An 18,106-nucleotide genomic window follows, 5' to 3' on the forward strand; every position below is an offset into this window, starting at 1 on the left:
GAGCATTGGCTTTGGCACTTGGAAACATAAGTTATATTAGACTATGTTCAGTACCTAAAGTATCTGAAGAAGTAAAACTGCGGTAACAATAAGATATTATAAGCATGACACCATTTGGCCATCTCTACTGCAAATAGACACAGATTTATTTAAAAAGATTGTAAGCCAGGATTTCAAATACTAAGTGAAGCAAGCTCGGACAAGCGTAAGACTTCAATATGATCTTCGTTCAGGCTTTCTCAAAAGAAGAGCCTCCCATCTCAACTAAGACAAACTGGCTTAAATGTCTTTTTGCTTTAAACTTTATTAAGTGCTTAACTGCCATATCTGCCACGTCGGACATTGCTATATTTGTTTCTTGTCTGAGCCATGGGCTGACCAAAGCCTTCATCTCCTCTGAAACCGCCGCTTGGCTGGAACGTATCGGCTCCATAGGGGTTATCACCTGCATATGGGCTCTCTTCGGGATCGTCGGTACGGGCCAAATTGATTTGGGGCAGCAGGCAGGTGCCCTCGCACGCCATCAGTGTGCGAAAGCGATTGTTGTTCTCGTCGCAATTGTCTGTGGTAAAGATTTTGCACTCGTGATCATCGTGATCGTAGAACCAATAGTTGCGCACGATAACCGGGTTGGCCAGACAGGGTACCGTCGAGGCGAAGGGCTTCTCATAGCAATAGTCCTGCATCACATTGTAATTGCTGCCTGCCGCATCCTGTTGGCCCTGGCGATCCGGATAGCGTGGAGCAAATGGGGCACGCGTGCCGAAGCCGCCTCTATATAGGGTATTACTGTAGTCGTTGTTATTATTGTTCCTAGAGACGGATTCATAATTGTTGTTGTTATAGCTGTTGCCTCGACCGTCCTGCTTGTAGTCGTTGTAACTATCGTCTCGATTATCCTGCCTGTAGTCGTTGTCGCTATCTTCTCTGTTCTGTTTGTATTCGTTGTAGCCATCGCTCCTCTGATCATTATTATAGCTGTTGCCTGAGGGTCGTTCCATTTCGTAGGGCTGTCGTCGATTACTCTTGCCTAGTTCTTGATAGTTGGGTGTGGCCAAATTGTTTCCAGTCCAGCCTTGATCCATCCTATCCAAGCTCGGCCTTCTGTTGTAGTTGTTATTCAAGTTCCAGCCGGGTCTATTACTTTCAAAGCCAGCTTCATTGATGCCTCCGAACGGATCCGACTCCGGTTGCAGGCCATCCAGGTCGCCATTGTCGGCTATTGTGCCACCACAGTCGGTGCCGGTGCACTGCCTTGTCTCCTCTAGTGGCATTCGCACCACTGTCTGGCAGCGCGACCTGGCCTGAGGATTGTGATAGTCACGCCTGCGCGTCGATATGCCACGCCCACATGTCTTTGAGCATGGCGACCACTCACTCCACGTGCTCATCTCACACTCAGCCATGGTAGCCGGACCATTGGCATCTTCATTAAATTCACCATTGCCCAGCTGTTCGTTCTCCATGCCGCATTGCATGCCCTGACACTGACGCACTTCCTCCATGCGATTGTCGCAGCTGTAGCTGGCTGCCAGTGACGGATTCTTGTAGCTGCGATAACGTTGCGAATAGCCAGGTCCACAGCGCGTGCTGCAATTGCTCCACTCGTTCCACGGATGAGTTGCGCACTCCAAAGGACCGTCTTGAGGCACTACAAGATCAATTTCTATGTGTTATGAATAGTATTCTGCTATAATCATTTGTCTAGGCTCACCCTCCTCACACTCGCGTATGTATAGCTTCTTTCTGGTCACGTAGAGCGTGGCTAAGGGCTTCATTGGGGCACCCGAATCATCAAAGAAGGGCGAACGATAATCGCTGGGGTACGACGAGGTAATGCGACGTATAACATCCGGCGGTACTTGTGGTTGATCGGGCGACTGTTTAAGGAAATCAGTTTAGTTAAGCTTAAACTAAACAGAACTTGAACTGATCTCACCATGTACGAGGGACCCGAGTCGGTGCCTATGTCCCAGGGATATAAGTTCAGAACTTTACGCTCCAGCCAAGTGCAATTGCTCAAGCACAATTCCAAGCCAGCCACGCCCACTATCCAGTCTGGAGATGGATCAATTTTGGCCGCCAGAGATATTTGATGATGCTGTGGATCGACACGCGCATTCGCCAAGGTGGTGCCAAAGACATTCTGACGATGTCCGATGCCAGGTGCCTTAATTATGGTGCGCACCTCGCCATTCTGGAAAATGTGGGGAAAAATGAAAAAAGCTGGCAAATGGAAATCAAACTTGTAAAACTCTGCCACCTGTGTATTATCCCTAATCTCCTGCTCCAATGTACGCGTCGATCCGTGCTCTGCCATTTCACGCATGCCTTGACTGGCCCGTCCGCCATACGCCCAATAACGATAGCTGTAGCTGTGCGAGGCGCCAATTATTTCGCCCAAACGTGTGCGCCAAGCCTCCGATGGAAAATGCTTGGCATGCGTATTCCTGGCCCACTTGCGCTCCAAAATTATCTGCATACATATGAGAACTCGAGTCTTAGTCTTTAGATCAGTTTCTCAGTTCATTCTTCAACACTTACCTCATACTTGGCCTCGTCGCAAGCACAGCAATTTTGCAGCGCTGGCGTTAGACTGTTCAGCTCATCGATTTCCTCTGGACAGATGCGTTTTGTAAGGAAGCCATCATCAATGAACCACACGTCGCGATGCTGCACCACGCCTGCCCTGATCAGAACACAGCCACTATCTGGCTGCTTTGGTGATATCCAGGAGACGTCGATACGCGTCTTTGCATTCGTATTGGTGCTCTCGATCATGTTCTCGCAGCCAATGCTGAAACGCGTCTCGGCCGTGTCGGTCAGCTCAAAGTGTCCAGTCATATCCTGTGCGTTGTAGGCCAGCGATTGATCCTCGCTTTCGACAATCAGCGTAAAGCTAATGAACTTCAGGTTGATCGGACACGACAGGGAAACTAAGGAGTAGAACAAGTGGTTCATGTAGTTTAGCTCTCGACAACTGTGGCTGCGTCGCCAAGTCACCATTGTACTGATGATCGGGTATAAAGGTCGTCGGATTGCCATCGATTAATATTTTGAAATTATCATCGACTGCCGAACGCTCTCCCGTTGCGCCCTGCGGTATGCGACTGCAACCGCCAGCAGTGAGCTTGAGCCAACTCAGACTCAGCATAAACAATAAGAGAATTCCTCGACACATTTCCCAGCACTTCTTATCGCAGTGACGGCTCACTGGTAACTGTCCGAATTGGTTTGAATTTCGCTTTTCGACTCGTTGACGTAACGTTTCAATTATATCTATCTCAGACTGCGTCGCGACGCTTCAAAGCGTCTTAATTGGTTCGCTCGTCATTTGAAATATTTACTTTGAGTTGAGCTCTTCAACAAGCCGTCAACAATTTGTGTGGCTTTTGCATCGCTGGGGCGCCAATTAATTTATTTTGCGTAGGTTCTTTGAACTTTTGCGAGATCTGAAGCCAACTATTTTATAGCCCGTCTTCCCAGCAATTTAAGTAGGTCAATGATAAACAGCAGGCAGCCAAACATATGGCGAATTCGTAAGAAAACCATATAATATCGAAAACGTTCCATTAAATTAATAAATAAATATATGGGGTAATGGAAAGTAGTTCATCTATGAGTTAAAGAATTTGCTTGGCCTGTTTTTAGTACATTTGAGACATGCAAACTTGATCTGTGCTTGAAGACTGTAGACGATCCTCTAGACTGTAGACTGTAGACGATCCTGGTTGATTTATTTAAAGTATAGAAATTATTCCGCTTAAGTCTCAGGAAGTTGCCAGACATTGACGCAAATAAGATAATTTCATATTTATATTTTATATTTTATATTTATATAGTTATTTATTAATACGAGTACATATTTAGTTTGGTAGCGACATGCAAACTTGGGAGCTGCTAATACTTGTAGCTAAATTAATTTGGTATAGAGTATTCAGAGCTATTCAGCTTTTGGTGTTCACCACTTGTCGCTGTCGTCGTTGCTATTGAGCATGCACGGCATCATGACGCACTTCTCGATGCGCACCCTGTCCTTGCACTTGTAGCTCAGGTCAGTGTTGAGGAGAGTGCGTGTCCGCTGTCGGACAGAGTTTTCGCCGCAGCTCGCTGTGCAGGGCGTCCAGGCGGACCACTCGGAGTAGCGGCACTCATCGCGTGGCTCCAGCTGGGTCTGTATCTTGGCGGGCATATGTCGTCGTTCGCCAAAGGCTCCACTCACCGAATACATGTCATCGCAGCGCTGATAGCAGCGATCCATGCGCACCAAGTGCTTGGGACACTGTTTGCCACCGTATTTGGGTGTGCGTAGTACTCGACGTGTCCTCAACTGTACGCCGTCGCCGCAGCTGGCATTGCAGCTGTGTGCTATCCACTCGGAGACCATGCAATCCACGGGTTGCGGCTTCTCTGAACTAAGGCGTTCGATCTGCAGTTCCTGCTTATGTCGGGGCAGGCGACAGGTCTCATCGCACTCTTCCTTCGACTTGAATTTGTTCTGATTTGTATCACAGCGATCCGACCAGTAAATGGCGCACTGATCACTCACATGATCGTAGTACCAAAAGTTGGCCACATCGCTGTCCCGACAGTGGCTCACGCGTAGCGAATCGTAGCAATAGGAGGGCACAATCGTGTCGCAACTGGGATTCGTGCAGTTGACCTCTTCGATGAGCTTGATGTGACGACAGGGATCGGTGCCATCATCTGTGGGATCATGTACGCCATAGACTTCATTGTTGTTCCATACTTTTCGCATGCGACGACGTTGACCGCTGCCACCACAGGGACCCAAGCAGGGCGAGAAATCCGACCAGGGTGAGACGCCACACACGGGCGGTATATAGTCCTCGCTACGTTGACTGAAGCTCTGAAAGTTGCGAAATAGTGAACGCTTCTCTGCAGAGCCCGCTTCGCCATCAGCTCCACCGCCTTCCGCTTTAGCTTCCTCCGGCTCACCTTCGCCGGCCGCCTCGTTGCCTATGTCGCCGCCACAGTCGATAGCCTCACACATTTTGGTCTCCTGCAAACGCGCCTTGCTCGCCTTCTGACACTTCTTCTTGGCCCGCCTGTTGAGGTAGTGGCGAGTGCGTACCAGCTCGCCTGTGCCACAGGTCACGGTGCATGATGACCATTCGCTCCACTCGGACAGACCGCATTCGGGATCTGTGCCGGGTTGCTCCGCCTCGGGTTGCGCACCCTCCGACGCCTCCTCGTTGAACGTGGCGCACTTACGGCCCATGCAATTCTTCTCCTCACGCAGCGCATTGTTGCATCTGTGTCGCTGTGATAATGATTTGGGAATGTCTAAGAAGGACGTGCATATGCATTGTACAAGTTGCTCTCACCATGGCTAGCGTTGGATTCCTAAACTCGCGCGTTCTGTACTGTTTTCCAGGACCACATTTGGTGCTGCACTCGTCCCAACGTGTCCAGGCGGTTGTGCCGCATTCCAAGGGCAATTGCTCCGCTAAGGAATAGAAAAGAAGTTAAGCTAGCTTTAGTCCTGAGTGCCGGAGATATATCATCAGTTTTATTATAGACGGACTGACAGACGCAGCCGCACAGCCTCAGCTTTGGTTGTTAATCCTGTTCTAGAATACTTATAGCTAATGAGATTTGTCGCTTTCTCTCTCTGCTTCTTATACATCTTAACCAAAATAGTTTATCCATGTTCTATGAGCTATAACCTACCATCAGGTGTTTCGCAATTCTTCTCGTAGAGTCGACGCCTGTTTATGTGCAAAGTAGCCAAAGGCTTCATTTCTGCGCCCGTTGGATCATAGAAGGGAGAGCGTGGATCATTGGGAAAATTGGATTTGATGCGACGCACAACATCAGGTGGCACTTGTGGCTGATCGGCGGACTAAAGAAGAGAATACCTTAAGTAAATAAATAACAGAGCACATTGTATTGAAGACAAATTACTAACCATGTAGGAGGGGCCGCTGTCTGTGCCCGCATCCCAGGGATATAGATTGTGCACCTTGTTCTCCACCCACGAGCAATTGGCTAAGCATAGCTCTAGTCCAGACACGCCCACAATCCAATCGGGCGATGGATCAACCATGGAAACCAATGAAATCAAATGATGATTGGAGTCGACCCGGAAGACAGCAAACGTTTTGCCCGTCACATTTGGATAGGCGATGCCGCGCGCCTTTATAATTGTTCGAATGTGCTCGCTCTGATCCTTCAGCTCGCTCTCCAGAGTGCGCGTCGAACCATGTTCGGCTACTTCGCGCAGGCCTTCGCTAGCCATCTCACCATACTGCCAGAAGCGATAGTCGATCGTGTGGGAGGCGCCGATGATGTCGCTGAATCTTGTGCGCCAGCTGTTGGCCGGAAAGTCCTTGGGATGTGTGTGGCGCGACCATTTGCCCTCGAAAGTTAGCTACGAAAGACAATCATATGTGTGTGCCTGTTAGATGTTTGGCCGACCTCACAGTCCTCGTTCTCACCTCATATTTGGCTTCGTCGCAGGCACAGCAGGGATCCACAATGCTGGGCTGTGTATTGATGTCGTCCACTTCCTCCTCGCACATGCGTTTGGTCAGCAATCCATCATCCATGAACCAAACATCGCGATGCTGCATGACTGTCGCGCGTATCAGCACACAGCCCTGACCCGCCATGGTTGGAGCTGCCCAAACAACCTCCACATGTGTTTTCAGATTCGTGTTTGTGTTCTCCACGACATTGGGACACCGCGGACTGAACCGCGTCTCCGACAAGTCGCTAATCTCAAAGGCGCCCATAGCGTTCGGATCGTTCTCACTATCGCCCGTTTCCAGTTCCAGGGCGAGCATAAAGCTCACAAACGACAGACCCGAATAGGCGCTCAGCGTCACTACGATAAAGGGAACAAGTCGAAACTCTTTGCTGTTGGAACTGGCATTAGCTCACTCACCATTGTATTTCTGTCCGGGCACATAGCTCTGAGCATGGCCCGCCACGGACACAACGAAATTCTCATCCACTGGCGATTTCGCTGCGGTGGCTCCCTGTGGCACACGACTGCACGCCTTGATGGGTGGCAAGCAGCAGGTGGTTGCCAATATAATTATGATGCATACGATTCTCATCTCTATATATTGCCTGTGCTGCCTCTCTCTGTGATTCTCTTCGCTTACTTTCTGCGTTGCTTGTTGCTGGCTGTAATTAAAACGCCATTAATTATGTGTTCTATATTTAGCTAGGGTGCATTTGTCAACTGAGGGCTCGCTGTATATATAGCCTGTTTGCAAAGTTAGAGAACAGGTATATTAGCGAATGTATACTTAGCAGATATACAATAGTATAGACTATATATTGAACGAGTTCACATATCTAATTATACTTAAAGAAAAATTGCGAACTTAGCTTTAAGCTGGACGAATATTTAGTTGAAATAATCTATATTTAGATTTTACATTACATTATAATTTCTATTTTTTAGATATGCGGAAATTATTATCTACGTTTCCATAGCTCGTTTAGATCATTAATTGCTTTGCGCCTCTAATCATTGGTGTCCAATGTCAGTGACTCATGGACAGACATTCAGCATTCGCCATGAATTGCAATTGCTCTTGACATTGCAAGAATTATTTACGGAAAATGCCATAAATATGGAAATTTCATACAATTTCAATTGGAATATATTTATATAATTTTGCAGTAAATCAAATAAAAGTTAAGGTAGTGTAACACTTTTAGAGTAAATCTCATTCTCATCTCATCTCAACTTTAAAAGTCGCAAGAGAAGTTAAATGTGTGAAATATTTCTCATATTAAAATCATTCATTAAAAATTTCAAAAGAAAGGTCCCTTAGAGTAAATACATTTCAAAAGAAGAGCACTGCGAAAGCATTCGAAAAACTTCAGCCCTTTAGTAGCCGAACCTTTCAGAACTTTTCAAAAGTAGATCAATTTAACACTTGCGCTTTTCAAATCATTTTAACTATACAATAATCTGTGGGTTAGTTTAGTTAGTAGCCACCCCAAGCAGTTGGCAGGGCGCAAGAGAGAATCCCTCTCGGAATAAATCATGGACTACATCCAGCGGCTACGTCACTGATTAAACTCAATTGAAAAATTGCGAAAATAAAGAGAACAAGCCCAGCGCGTAGCAGGGAAATCAATTGCAATAGAAAAACGTATGATTAAAATCACTTTTAGGGTTTCGGCTGTGGCATTACGACCTCTCGAAATCCCACAACTTGGCAACTTACATGGACTATTACAAATCCTATAATATATGTATACTTTGACAGTCGCAAGTGTGACAACACGTTTTGCATTCATCAACGAAATAAATATATTTTTAATATTAGAACATATCAGCTAGCAACTGTGATTAGCTTTTCATATTATTCACATTAATTCACTTTACATTCACACTCACATTCACATTCCTATTCACATGGACGTCTGTTCCGTCGGGCGCTCGAAACGCAACTGAAATGCAAATTGCACGAACTGATTTCAACGAGTCAATTTTCAATTATTTCTCACGAGCTGCCGCTGCAGCTCGGGGCGGAGCTCCATCGAGTGGGTGGCCAAAGAGCAACGTTTCGTTTGTCTGGCTCCTGCCTCGCGTTTGTTTATGTTTGCATTTTTGTTTTTATCACGCTATTCTAGACAAACCCGGGGAGCAGGCTATGAATTGAGGCACTGGCAACTGGCACAGTGGTTCGAAGCTATTGACTTTTTTATGCTTTTTACTTGAGCTATTTAATAATTTAGTAGACTGACAGTTGCTTAAATATTAATATATTGTAATTATACTTTCATTGATTTGATCTTTGAATAAAGTCTTCAAATCGGAAAAATCTGGTTTCCTCTCTTTTTCTTTTCAGTTCTGACGTAGCTCGTAGTTAGCCATTAAATTTTCGTGAAATATCTGTAACAATTGGAGATAGTTAAACTTCAGGCTCCTCACGAAAATAAAGTAAAAGGACATAGGACATATCTTCGTAGACAAAGCAGGCTGTCCTATTAATTGTCATTTAACTCTGTTAAGAATTCAAAAATAATTTAAGTCTATTCGAGTCATTCAACATCAAACAGTACACCGCTGCGTTTCGTATTTCGAAATTATATATTTTTTTATTTCTAGATATTTGCAGATTCATGCACTCAGTCGGTTATTATTTTTGGAACAGTATTACATAGTGAAGCCTAAGGAGCATAAACTTTGTAGCCAATATGCAAAATTCCGCTGTTTTATCACGTGGTAACGCTGAAAGCTCAACTAACACTGATACTTCGAAACTTAATTTGCCTTTCTATAGCAACGCACCTACCAAACGGGAAAAATGTTGCACCTAAAGTGACCGAGTCAAAAAGAAATGAAACAGCTAGGGGCCAGCACGTAAGTAGAATTTAAGTATAAACAAGATGAAAATGAATTAGAATTTCTCTCTCTGCTTTCAGAACAAACCGCCGATAAAACGCATACCAATTATCAACAGGTCAGCTTCCGTTGTGGCGAACAACAACAATAAAACTAAGTTAAATAATAACACGGGCAGTATCCCTTTGGATCCCACACAACCCGCCTCGCCGCCATTGGATTGTAACATAGATTCAACGACATCCGGGACAAGTCTTGTGTCGCGACGAACGGAAGCCGATTCGGAGGATGCCCCGCCCAAGACAAAGACGAAGTTTACCAGACCGCGCTTGAATCAACTAACAGAGCAGCGCATTAGCCGCTTACGATCGTCTGCGGCAGATGGAGCCAATGGTTAGTCGGTACTCGAGTTTCTCGAAATAATTTTATTTACGCTCTTTCTCCTTAGTTGGGCCGGAGAACACGCCTTCGGAGGCACCCACGCCGCATACAAAAAAGAAATATTTTAATAGCTCCAGCCAATCGTCGATGTGTGCTCAGTCACAGCCGGATGAAATTGGGCCAATACCATGTCCACAGCCCCTGGAGGAGCTACAAAGGCGATTGGAGGACCTGCAGTCGGAATTTATGAACAGAGTGGTGAACTTTCGTGAGCAAGGCTATGGATATGCCTACAAACTAGTTACCATCGTGCACAACGATAATTGCAAGGTGCTCGTGCGCAATGACGACTTGCTTGCCCTGCCCAAAAATCTGCGTGAGCTTCAATTGGGATTCCCTAAGTGAGTTCACTTGCTTATATCAATCTGCATCCTTCCTTAGCTGCTCATTCGGTGAATGATTTTAAAACCCTGTGTCATAATGCACTCAAGGAGGGCTATACGTTCATTTTCGAGCAGTTCGCATCCGCGCCGTCGGATGGCAAGAGCATGGAGCCTGTATGCCGTGAAGAACTACGCAACAAGCTGATGGGCGTGCTGGTCAGTAACATCTATATTGAACACTCTTAAGATAAATCAATCTAAATCAATTTATTTAACTATTTAGAACAACAAACTGGCTGCAGTCGACAATGAGCTGATGCATATGTGCAAAGCGGCTAGCAAGGAGGACACCTCTAAATTAACGCATCAGATATGCGAGCTAAGCGAAGTGAACACCCGCCTAAAGTCCACCAACGCGAAATTGGACACGGACTTAGCGGACATGCGCAACAGTCGGGATGAACTTCAAAAGGTGCTCGAATCGTCGCAGAAGCGCAACAACGATCTCGCCTTAGAGCTGGCCGAAAAGAATATTTTGCTGGTGGAGCAGGCAGGTGCCATTGATGACTTGCGCGGTGAAATTAAGCATCTAAAGAAGACGTAAGTCCATGACCATTGAAATTTCGAGAGCTGACACTTATTTAACTTGGAAACAGTCATACCAGCGGCAAAGTGGTATTGCAGCAGCGCATCAAAGAGAACGAAAGCAGAATGGATAGCTTTCGGCTATTAAATGACAAGCAATTGCATCGCATCGAGGACTTGGAAGAGCAACTGGTTCAGGCACAGAACGAATGCTTATTGCTCAAAAGGAAAACGGATGAGCTAATGCAAGCTCTGACCGGTAAGGAGACGCTCATTGCCGAGCAGACGGCGCAGCTGCTCGAACTGGAGCAGTACAAGATGACGTCGGCTGATGATCCGGACACGGAACAGATAACGTAAGCTGAAAGATATCTGATATCCTTTATAGTAATGTCTCTTCTCATGTCTTAGCCACCTGCAAGCAGAACTGGAGCGTCAACAAATGCTACTTTCAGGGCAGGAGGAGGCGGAACAAGTGCTGCGAACGGAACTGCAACAAAAGCAGGAGGAACTGCGAAAGGCGGAGCTTAAGCTCAGCAGACTGGAAGAACAGAACGAACACAATCGCCAAGTGCTGGCCGTGCGCGGTGAGCGCATTAATTATCTGGATCAAGAGATGAAGCAACGTGAACAGGAGAGCAATCGCAGGATTAATGAAATTATGGCTCAAACTAGTGACAAAAATACGCTCATTACACAGGCAATAGAGCATCAAAGATTACAATTTGATTCGTCTTGTAAAATTGTACCTCTCACACAGATATCAAACGAGCTGGCATCAACAAACGAACAATTCCAGAATCTATGCTCGACGCTCAGCACCAAACAGACGAAGCTCCATAACCAAGAGCACGTTATTAAGCTTCTCGAGGAGAGCAATGCACGCAGCGTCAAGCTCCACACAAAACTGGGCGAAAAAAATGCACTGCTAAAGGACGAACTCGATCATTTACGGCGCACTGTGTAAGTTATATATATGCGTAGATGTGTATATATGTGTGTTTGTATATAGAGCGTAACAACTCGTAACAAGTACGCTAGATAAAATGTTTTACGTTTAGCTACATTCATGAAACCGGATTTCTATTAGATTGAGTTTTATGTCGTAACTATCGATTCTTCCGGCTTGCCATGTTCAAGTTTCTTTAATATGCTGCATAAACCGGAATGTTTCGTATGTTTTCAAAATTCAGGTTACTTTACTTTATACTTTTATATTCTTCGATATTTGCATATGAAACAAAAATGTAAAAATTCGGACTAAATTTAGTAAATTGGCTCGAACTCGAATAGTTTTCTTTGCTTTTAACAACTTTAATATACTGTTCTCCAATACTTGTTTCGTCACAGAAATAATCTAATGTTAGGCAGTGATGTGAACGATGCGGATGTTGCAGATATTCTGCTGGAATAAACCAAAATAAGACTATATAATTAGCAAAATTAAGAAAGTTATTAAGGTAAGCGGCACTTGTTACGAGCACTGAACACTGAACATTAAAGAAACCTAATCCCTTTCATCTCTCTTTCTCATTTGTAGCAACGTTTATGTCAAAATTCTAATTGGCAACAATGGACAGAATATATTCGAGCCAGTCTCGGCTCATGAGGTGCTAACTCTTGGATCCAAACGCAACAAAAAGCAGCAGCAGTCACAACAGTAAAACCAAAAAAACAATTTCTACAAAAATTTATATATATAGCTATATAGCTTTATATATAAATATATATATATACATATGTGTATATATATATGTGTGTGTGTAAATACAAATTTGTCTATATATATGTACATGTATTTAGCGCTTAGCGATATTCAAATAACTGTTTCTTCAGTTTCTGCATATATACGTACCAATTAAATCACATGTAAATATATATACATATGTATTTGAAATACATATATATATATATATATATATATAGATATATATAAATATATATATATATATATATATATATATATATAATAATATATATTCAACAAAATTGTAAACCCTGCGTAGTAGAACACCCGCTCCAATTTTGTAATTACTAATAGATCGGCTTTATATTTTGTGTATGTGTATATGAGTAAATATTTTTAAATGCATCGGCGGCGCTTTAAAGAAAACTTTCAATTAAGCGATTTTGCATTTTGAGACCAGAGTCTCTCCTCTCTCAACTAGATCCAACTGGCTAGATGTCTACATACACATAAGCAGAACATAAATTGTAGCATAATCTTGAACACAGACCTGCCCTGCCGAGATTCTGCGTAGATTTCTTTTTGGTTTATCAGTTAGATTTCGAATTAGTCGCGTCGCGTTGCTCTTCCCAGTTGGTGGCTGCAGTGCTCATCGTTTACAAAGTGAAAATCATTTAAGGTATAAGCCTAAAAGCGTGAGATTCAAATATTGTATACTTAATGCGCCTTAATCTTAAAAAAACAGTGTTAGGCCGCAATTTTAAATATTTTCAATGTGAATTTTTAAAATTTTTACCTTTTGTGTTTGATATATTTAAAAAAAACTTCCAATCAAGTTTGGAATTAAAATGTTCCTTTTGGCATAGTTCTTCGATCGGCTATAAAGCGTTTGATAGCTCATGCAAATGTATGTAAATTGAATCTGAAATTTTTACTTTATTTTAATTTTCTGAGATGAGATTAAGTTGGCAGTTTATGATCAGTCAGCCCTTTGTTAAAACACCAAAACCTTGCAGCTCTGGCAGCCAAAAAATTTTCAAAAACGTGCTTTTTATCAAACTTTAGAAGTTTAGATAAGAGGGATTTGAAAGCTAATAAAATGTATAGCTTATAGCAGTGTTATATTTGGCCTTAATAACCTAGTCTTAGCATAAATTTTGGATAAGTAACTTTATCTTTATTTGAAATGTTTTGTTTGCACTTGGATAAAAATAGTCTACTGAGAATGTTTTAGAAATCCTCTAGTCTTATAATTAAAAACATTAAATACAAACCTTTCCCTGTCGGGGGCTGCCTCAATGTGTGTACATTGAACCAAACGGTTTCGATAAGGGTTTGTTGCCCAAATCCCAAATGCTGTTGCACCCATAAATCCTATCAGCAATATGACGAAATGATCAGAGATGCATATATACTAATTATGTTAACAATTGTCCGTGGCAAGAAATATATAAAAATTTAAATAATTTCAACTTTTTTGATTTGTAGCTTGTCAGCTTCTGTGAGTCAGGTATTTGCTGTTGTCTGTGATGCAATTTTCCCTAGTCCCGCTCGGATATGCAATCAATTTTTGCCGGCTTAGTTATCTCCCTTCTGCGACTTCTGTTCACCTGGTATTTCATTCAAATTTTCGTCAAGTATATGTGCATACATATATTTATATTGTGTTTATGTATACAAAGCACATGCACAGTTACATGACATTTCAAATATCCCGAATAGATATAAACAAGATTGGCTGTTATACTTCATTAATCACAGCCCCGAAAGTATGCTTTATAATTTCACCATATTTAATTTTTGGCCCGCATTAGAGTATGCAATACTCAGATTTCGAGGTGTCTTCTGTCGATGTTTGATTTGTATGTGTATATATAAATATATAAATATATAAATATATAAATATATAAATATATAAATATATAAATATATATATATATATATATATATATATAAATATATTAAACACACCCCCAAAAGCATGCTACATAATTTGCCCACATTAAAATTTTTGGCACGCACTAAAGTATGCAATATATTTTCACAAAGCAGCTGTCAGGGAAACATATCTCCTTTTTCGGATCTTTTTATTTATATAGATATATAAGAATTGGTTTCATTGTTTATATGCATACTTGAAATTCCATGCTATTAGCTTTAATTGCAGGCTTGTCTCCTACGATTTTAGAGAGCAAAGAGATTATGTATCTCTTATCGTGGACTCTATATAGTAATTGATAGGCGTGTGTGCCCTATAAAAGACGCATTCATTCCAGCAGATGCACTGCAGTTCCTGCATCGCTCGACGCTCATACATAAATATGGATAGCAAACAATTTGCAAAGCTTAAACGAATGGACGATAGTATAAAGCTGACGAAGGAGAAGGACTGCGCGGTCTACACCACCGAAGTGGTGAGTCAGGCTTAAGGTACATCAAGTGCTGCGATTAATCATATTTCAATTGCAAAGCACAGTTGGAAATGGACAACAGTGAGGACGAACCCGAACAGCCAATGGCAACCGAGCGCGATACTTGGGGCAAGGGCGTTGAGTTTCTGTTCTCATGCATTGCGTTGAGCGTGGGCCTGGGCAACGTTTGGCGTTTTCCATTTATAGCTCTGGAGAACGGTGGCGGTGCATTCCTGATACCCTATCTGGTCGTGTTGCTGTTGGTGGGTCGTCCGATTTACTATCTGGAGGTGATCATGGGACAGTTCAGCAGTCGCGGCTGCATAGGCGCTTTCGATATAGCACCCATTTTTAAAGGTACACTGCAAAAAATAAATGAATAGTGTTAATTAAATACTCGAGATGAGCTTTGAGAAACGAAATAGATGGAGAGTGCTTACAAAATTCCAAATGCAAACCTTTTCTATCTTTTAACTTATGTATAACTTACAGGTGTTGCCTTTGGGCAGGTGTATTCAACAGCTTTGGCTACCACATACTATGCCTGCATCATGGCTCTGACTATACGTTATTTGGTGGTCTCCTTCTCCGAGGTGTTGCCCTGGACGTATTGCCTCACCGAGTGGGGCGCTCAGTGCTTGGCAACCGGAGCTACAGGCTTCAATAGCAGCAATACCAACACATCTACTCAAGGAAAATCCTCAGCTGAGCTATATTTTACGTAGGTGTAATTAATATACACTTACAGGAAATCTAATTCCTATTTTCCTCTCTCCTCTTGCAGTCAGACTGTGCTACGTGAACCGGAAAGTTTGGACGAGGGTCTCGGCACGCCCAGCTGGGAAATGGTCATGTGCCTGTTGGTCACTTGGATCATCATAGCTCTGACCCTGTTCAAGGGCATACGCAGCTCGGGCAAGGCATCCTACTTTCTGGCACTCTTTCCCTATGTGATTATGCTGATACTATTGGTCAGAGCGCTAACATTGCCAGGCGCCTGGAATGGCATTATCTACTTCATACAGCCGCAGTGGAGCCAGCTGCTCAATCCGCATGTCTGGTATGCGGCCATAACGCAAATGTTCTTCTCCCTTGCCATTTGCTTTGGCACGCTGGTCATGTACGCCTCCTTCAATGACTTCAACAAACGCGTGCACAAGTGAGTACTAGAAATATTGTTAGTATTAGAACCGTTTGACTGATTGAATGTAACTCTAATTGCTTACTTCGTTCAATGAATCGATACAGGGATGTCATCATAGTCACTACTATAGATTCGTTTACTTCCATTTTGGCTGGGTGCATCATCTTTGGCATTCTCGGCAATTTGGCCTACGAGACTAACGTCACGGACATATCGAAGGTGGTGAAGGGCGGCGCCGGCTTGGCCTTCATCTCGTATCCGGAGGCCATAGCCAAGTTTAAGTATTTGCCGCAAATGTTCGCTGTGCTCTTCTTCTTTATGCTGCTAGTGCTGGGCATTGGCAGCAATATTGGCATGGCCTCCTGTGTGATCAATGTGGTCAAGGATCGCTTTCCCCACTTGCAGCACTGGCAGCTAGCCATAGGCGCCTCTGTTGTTGGATTCCTTTGTGGACTTGTCTACATGACGCCCGGAGGACAGTTCGTACTGAATCTGGTAGACTTTTATGGCTGCACCTTCATTGCCCTGGTGATGGCCATAGCTGAACTGTTTGCTATCTCCTGGATCTATGGTGTCAAGCGTGTGTGCAGCGATATAGAGTTCATGCTGAATGTTAAGACTGGCTTCTATTGGCGCATCTGCTGGGCCATTATGGCGCCGGGCTTAATGTTCCTTGTGCTCATCTATATGCTGGTCAGCTATGAGCCGCTGACATATAAGGGCGTCGAGTATCCAGAGTCAGCCTACATGGCTGGCTGGCTCATCTGGGGCCTGGGCGTGGCACAGCTGCCCTTCTGGGCGCTCTACACAATTTACCAGCAACCGGGTCACGGTTTTCTCACCGTAAGTCACAATGTGCTCTCGCAGATTTCCATTTGCTATAAGAATTCTTCCTTGCAGAAATTTCGACTTGCTCTGCAGCCCACCAAGGATTGGGGGCCACGGCAGCCACAGCAGCTGCAGGCATATCTGCTGCACCGCCAGAAAGTCATGAGCTCTAAACAGCGACGCGGTGGCTTCTTTTTCGACAATATCTTTGGATAGCTCCGGAACTAAACCGTGTCTACAGGGTATCAAGGAGCGATCAAAGCAATGCGAGACTAGTTTGAAAATACTCTTGTACGCTTTATTTCGTTTAAATGAAAGAGAAAAATTAAAAGCTGCAAAACTCTTAGCTTTTAAATTGCAAAAGTTTTAAAAACTAACATTTTTATGCATATAGAGTTTTATTATATTATAATTATAGGCTTTAGCATTTTAGCAGCAATTTTTTAACTATATATTTGTTCTTACATTAACTTTCACTTAAGATACTTATGATAAAAGTTCAAATAATAAAAAAAATGAAAACCTGTACGATTTAACTATAATAAATAAATACAAATTTAAATAAAAAACCATACTAATTGCTAGAAAAAAAGAAAAAATTTTAAATATATTTATTAAATATAATGCCTTGAAGTTTTATTTTTCTGATTTGTATAACGCTTAGATAAATAATAAGAAGAATAAATAAGAGAAAAGATACGTCTTTTTTTTAAATATGAAAATGGAAAATATAAATTTCTATGGATTTAATATGAAGAATTTTTACAAATAATCAAAATAAACTGGGCAAAATATTAAAAATTACTCAAGAAGCTTCAAGTGTAACTTAGTTTATAACTTAACTATAGAAATTATTGTTACTTTATTATTTATGATTCTGCTGCAATTTGAATGCATTCGAATAATTCACAAATTACAATAAATCTCTGGTTAATTATCACAGCACTTTTTGATTTCTTTTATTATTATTGTGCAAAATCAGATATATGCCAAAACGAAAGTTGAAAATGTCCCGAACTCAGGTATTTACAGCTCCCAGCTTATGCATAAGAACTAAGCTAATTATTATTGTTTTTTTCTCCTTTTCGTTTATATTTTCTGTTCAGCTGCGGCTAAGCAATTTGTTTAAATTATTGAATAAAATTATTTTAGAAAGATTTTTCATTTATTTAGTTATTATGTTTTTGGCTTGCTTTTTAAGATACTTTTGAACTGGCTAAAATGTGTCTTTAATAGAGCTGTTTTTATTTTTTTTATTTATTTATGTTTTTTTATAATTTTGTTGGCAGATTTTTGTTAGATTTGGGCAATGTATTCACATTATGTTGTTTTTTTTTTTTTTTTTTTGTT

General features: G+C 42.5%; 4 protein-coding genes across 6 annotated transcripts; 2 read left to right on the forward strand and 2 right to left on the reverse strand.

Annotated features, from left to right (window-relative positions):
* Positions 1–291: 291 nt before the first annotated feature.
* Positions 292–3,197, reverse strand: LOC111597976 (spondin-1). Its single transcript, XM_023312951.2, has 6 exons — positions 3,004–3,197; positions 2,545–2,936; positions 2,264–2,476; positions 1,940–2,197; positions 1,715–1,880; positions 292–1,651 (listed from the first exon to the last, which is right to left on the reverse strand). Exons 1-6 carry the CDS (start codon positions 3,179–3,181, stop codon positions 315–317), a joined length of 2,544 nt encoding a protein of 847 aa, XP_023168719.2. The 5' UTR covers positions 3,182–3,197; the 3' UTR covers positions 292–314.
* A 664-nt stretch (positions 3,198–3,861) lies between these two features.
* Positions 3,862–8,481, reverse strand: LOC111598014 (spondin-1). 2 transcript variants are annotated; one of them, XM_023313014.2, is made up of 8 exons: positions 8,387–8,447; positions 8,214–8,230; positions 6,911–7,155; positions 6,462–6,850; positions 5,933–6,394; positions 5,695–5,866; positions 5,349–5,470; positions 3,862–5,284 (listed from the first exon to the last, which is right to left on the reverse strand). In XM_023313014.2, the coding sequence occupies exons 3-8, from the start codon at positions 7,083–7,085 to the stop codon at positions 3,962–3,964; spliced, it is 2,643 nt and encodes an 880-aa protein (XP_023168782.2). In that variant the 5' UTR covers positions 7,086–7,155; positions 8,214–8,230; positions 8,387–8,447; the 3' UTR covers positions 3,862–3,961. The 2 variants fall into 2 exon arrangements, with proteins under 2 accessions (XP_023168782.2, XP_023168781.2); XM_023313013.2 differs by lacking the exon at positions 8,214–8,230 and having other exon boundaries at positions 8,387–8,481.
* A 562-nt stretch (positions 8,482–9,043) lies between these two features.
* Positions 9,044–12,369, forward strand: LOC111597960 (putative leucine-rich repeat-containing protein DDB_G0290503). Of its 2 annotated transcripts, XM_023312925.2 has the most exons (11): positions 9,045–9,217; positions 9,276–9,355; positions 9,418–9,730; positions 9,786–10,094; positions 10,160–10,317; positions 10,385–10,701; positions 10,758–11,042; positions 11,098–11,386; positions 11,447–11,649; positions 12,037–12,146; positions 12,227–12,308. In XM_023312925.2, the coding sequence occupies exons 1-10, from the start codon at positions 9,190–9,192 to the stop codon at positions 12,098–12,100; spliced, it is 2,046 nt and encodes a 681-aa protein (XP_023168693.2). In that variant the 5' UTR covers positions 9,045–9,189; the 3' UTR covers positions 12,101–12,146; positions 12,227–12,308. The 2 variants fall into 2 exon arrangements, with proteins under 2 accessions (XP_023168692.2, XP_023168693.2); XM_023312924.2 differs by lacking the exon at positions 12,037–12,146 and having other exon boundaries at positions 9,044–9,217; positions 12,227–12,369.
* A 2,091-nt stretch (positions 12,370–14,460) lies between these two features.
* On the forward strand, positions 14,461–17,048 carry LOC111597965 (sodium-dependent nutrient amino acid transporter 1). The gene is made up of 6 exons (XM_023312938.2): positions 14,461–14,787; positions 14,850–15,141; positions 15,277–15,505; positions 15,569–15,943; positions 16,033–16,771; positions 16,829–17,048. The coding sequence occupies exons 1-6, from the start codon at positions 14,653–14,655 to the stop codon at positions 16,970–16,972; spliced, it is 1,914 nt and encodes a 637-aa protein (XP_023168706.2). The 5' UTR covers positions 14,461–14,652; the 3' UTR covers positions 16,973–17,048.
* Positions 17,049–18,106: the final 1,058 nt, after the last annotated feature.

The sequence above is a fragment of the Drosophila hydei genome, unplaced genomic scaffold (genome assembly GCF_003285905.1).
Source record: "Drosophila hydei strain 15085-1641.00,03,60 unplaced genomic scaffold, DhydRS2 tig00008130-arrow-arrow-pilon, whole genome shotgun sequence".
Taxonomy (NCBI): domain Eukaryota; kingdom Metazoa; phylum Arthropoda; class Insecta; order Diptera; family Drosophilidae; genus Drosophila; species Drosophila hydei.

What these genes read in the sequence shown, in the direction of transcription:
- LOC111597976 (XM_023312951.2), bottom strand. Translation starts at nt 3,181, where the DNA reads ATGTGTCGAGGAATTCTCTTATTGTTTATGCTGAGTCTGAGTTGGCTC. An exon ending in ACCCGATCATCAGTACAATG is followed by an intron (nt 2,937 to 3,003) that starts GTGACTTGGCGA and finishes TCTACTCCTTAG; the next exon opens with TTTCCCTGTCGTGTCCGATC. An exon ending in GCGACGAGGCCAAGTATGAG is followed by an intron (nt 2,477 to 2,544) that starts GTAAGTGTTGAA and finishes ATATGTATGCAG; the next exon opens with ATAATTTTGGAGCGCAAGTG.
- LOC111598014 (XM_023313013.2), bottom strand. Translation starts at nt 7,085, where the DNA reads ATGAGAATCGTATGCATCATAATTATATTGGCAACCACCTGCTGCTTG. An exon ending in ACAGCGGCCCCTCCTACATG is followed by an intron (nt 5,867 to 5,932) that starts GTTAGTAATTTG and finishes TCTCTTCTTTAG; the next exon opens with TCCGCCGATCAGCCACAAGT. An exon ending in GAATTGCGAAACACCTGATG is followed by an intron (nt 5,471 to 5,694) that starts GTAGGTTATAGC and finishes TCTATTCCTTAG; the next exon opens with CGGAGCAATTGCCCTTGGAA.
- LOC111597960 (XM_023312924.2), top strand. Translation starts at nt 9,190, where the DNA reads ATGCAAAATTCCGCTGTTTTATCACGTG. An exon ending in CCGGACACGGAACAGATAAC is followed by an intron (nt 11,043 to 11,097) that starts GTAAGCTGAAAG and finishes CTCATGTCTTAG; the next exon opens with CCACCTGCAAGCAGAACTGG. An exon ending in GATCATTTACGGCGCACTGT is followed by an intron (nt 11,650 to 12,226) that starts GTAAGTTATATA and finishes TCTCATTTGTAG; the next exon opens with CAACGTTTATGTCAAAATTC.
- LOC111597965 (XM_023312938.2), top strand. Translation starts at nt 14,653, where the DNA reads ATGCACTGCAGTTCCTGCATCGCTCGACGCTCATACATAAATATGGAT. An exon ending in TCAGCTGAGCTATATTTTAC is followed by an intron (nt 15,506 to 15,568) that starts GTAGGTGTAATT and finishes CTCCTCTTGCAG; the next exon opens with TCAGACTGTGCTACGTGAAC. An exon ending in CGGGTCACGGTTTTCTCACC is followed by an intron (nt 16,772 to 16,828) that starts GTAAGTCACAAT and finishes TCTTCCTTGCAG; the next exon opens with AAATTTCGACTTGCTCTGCA.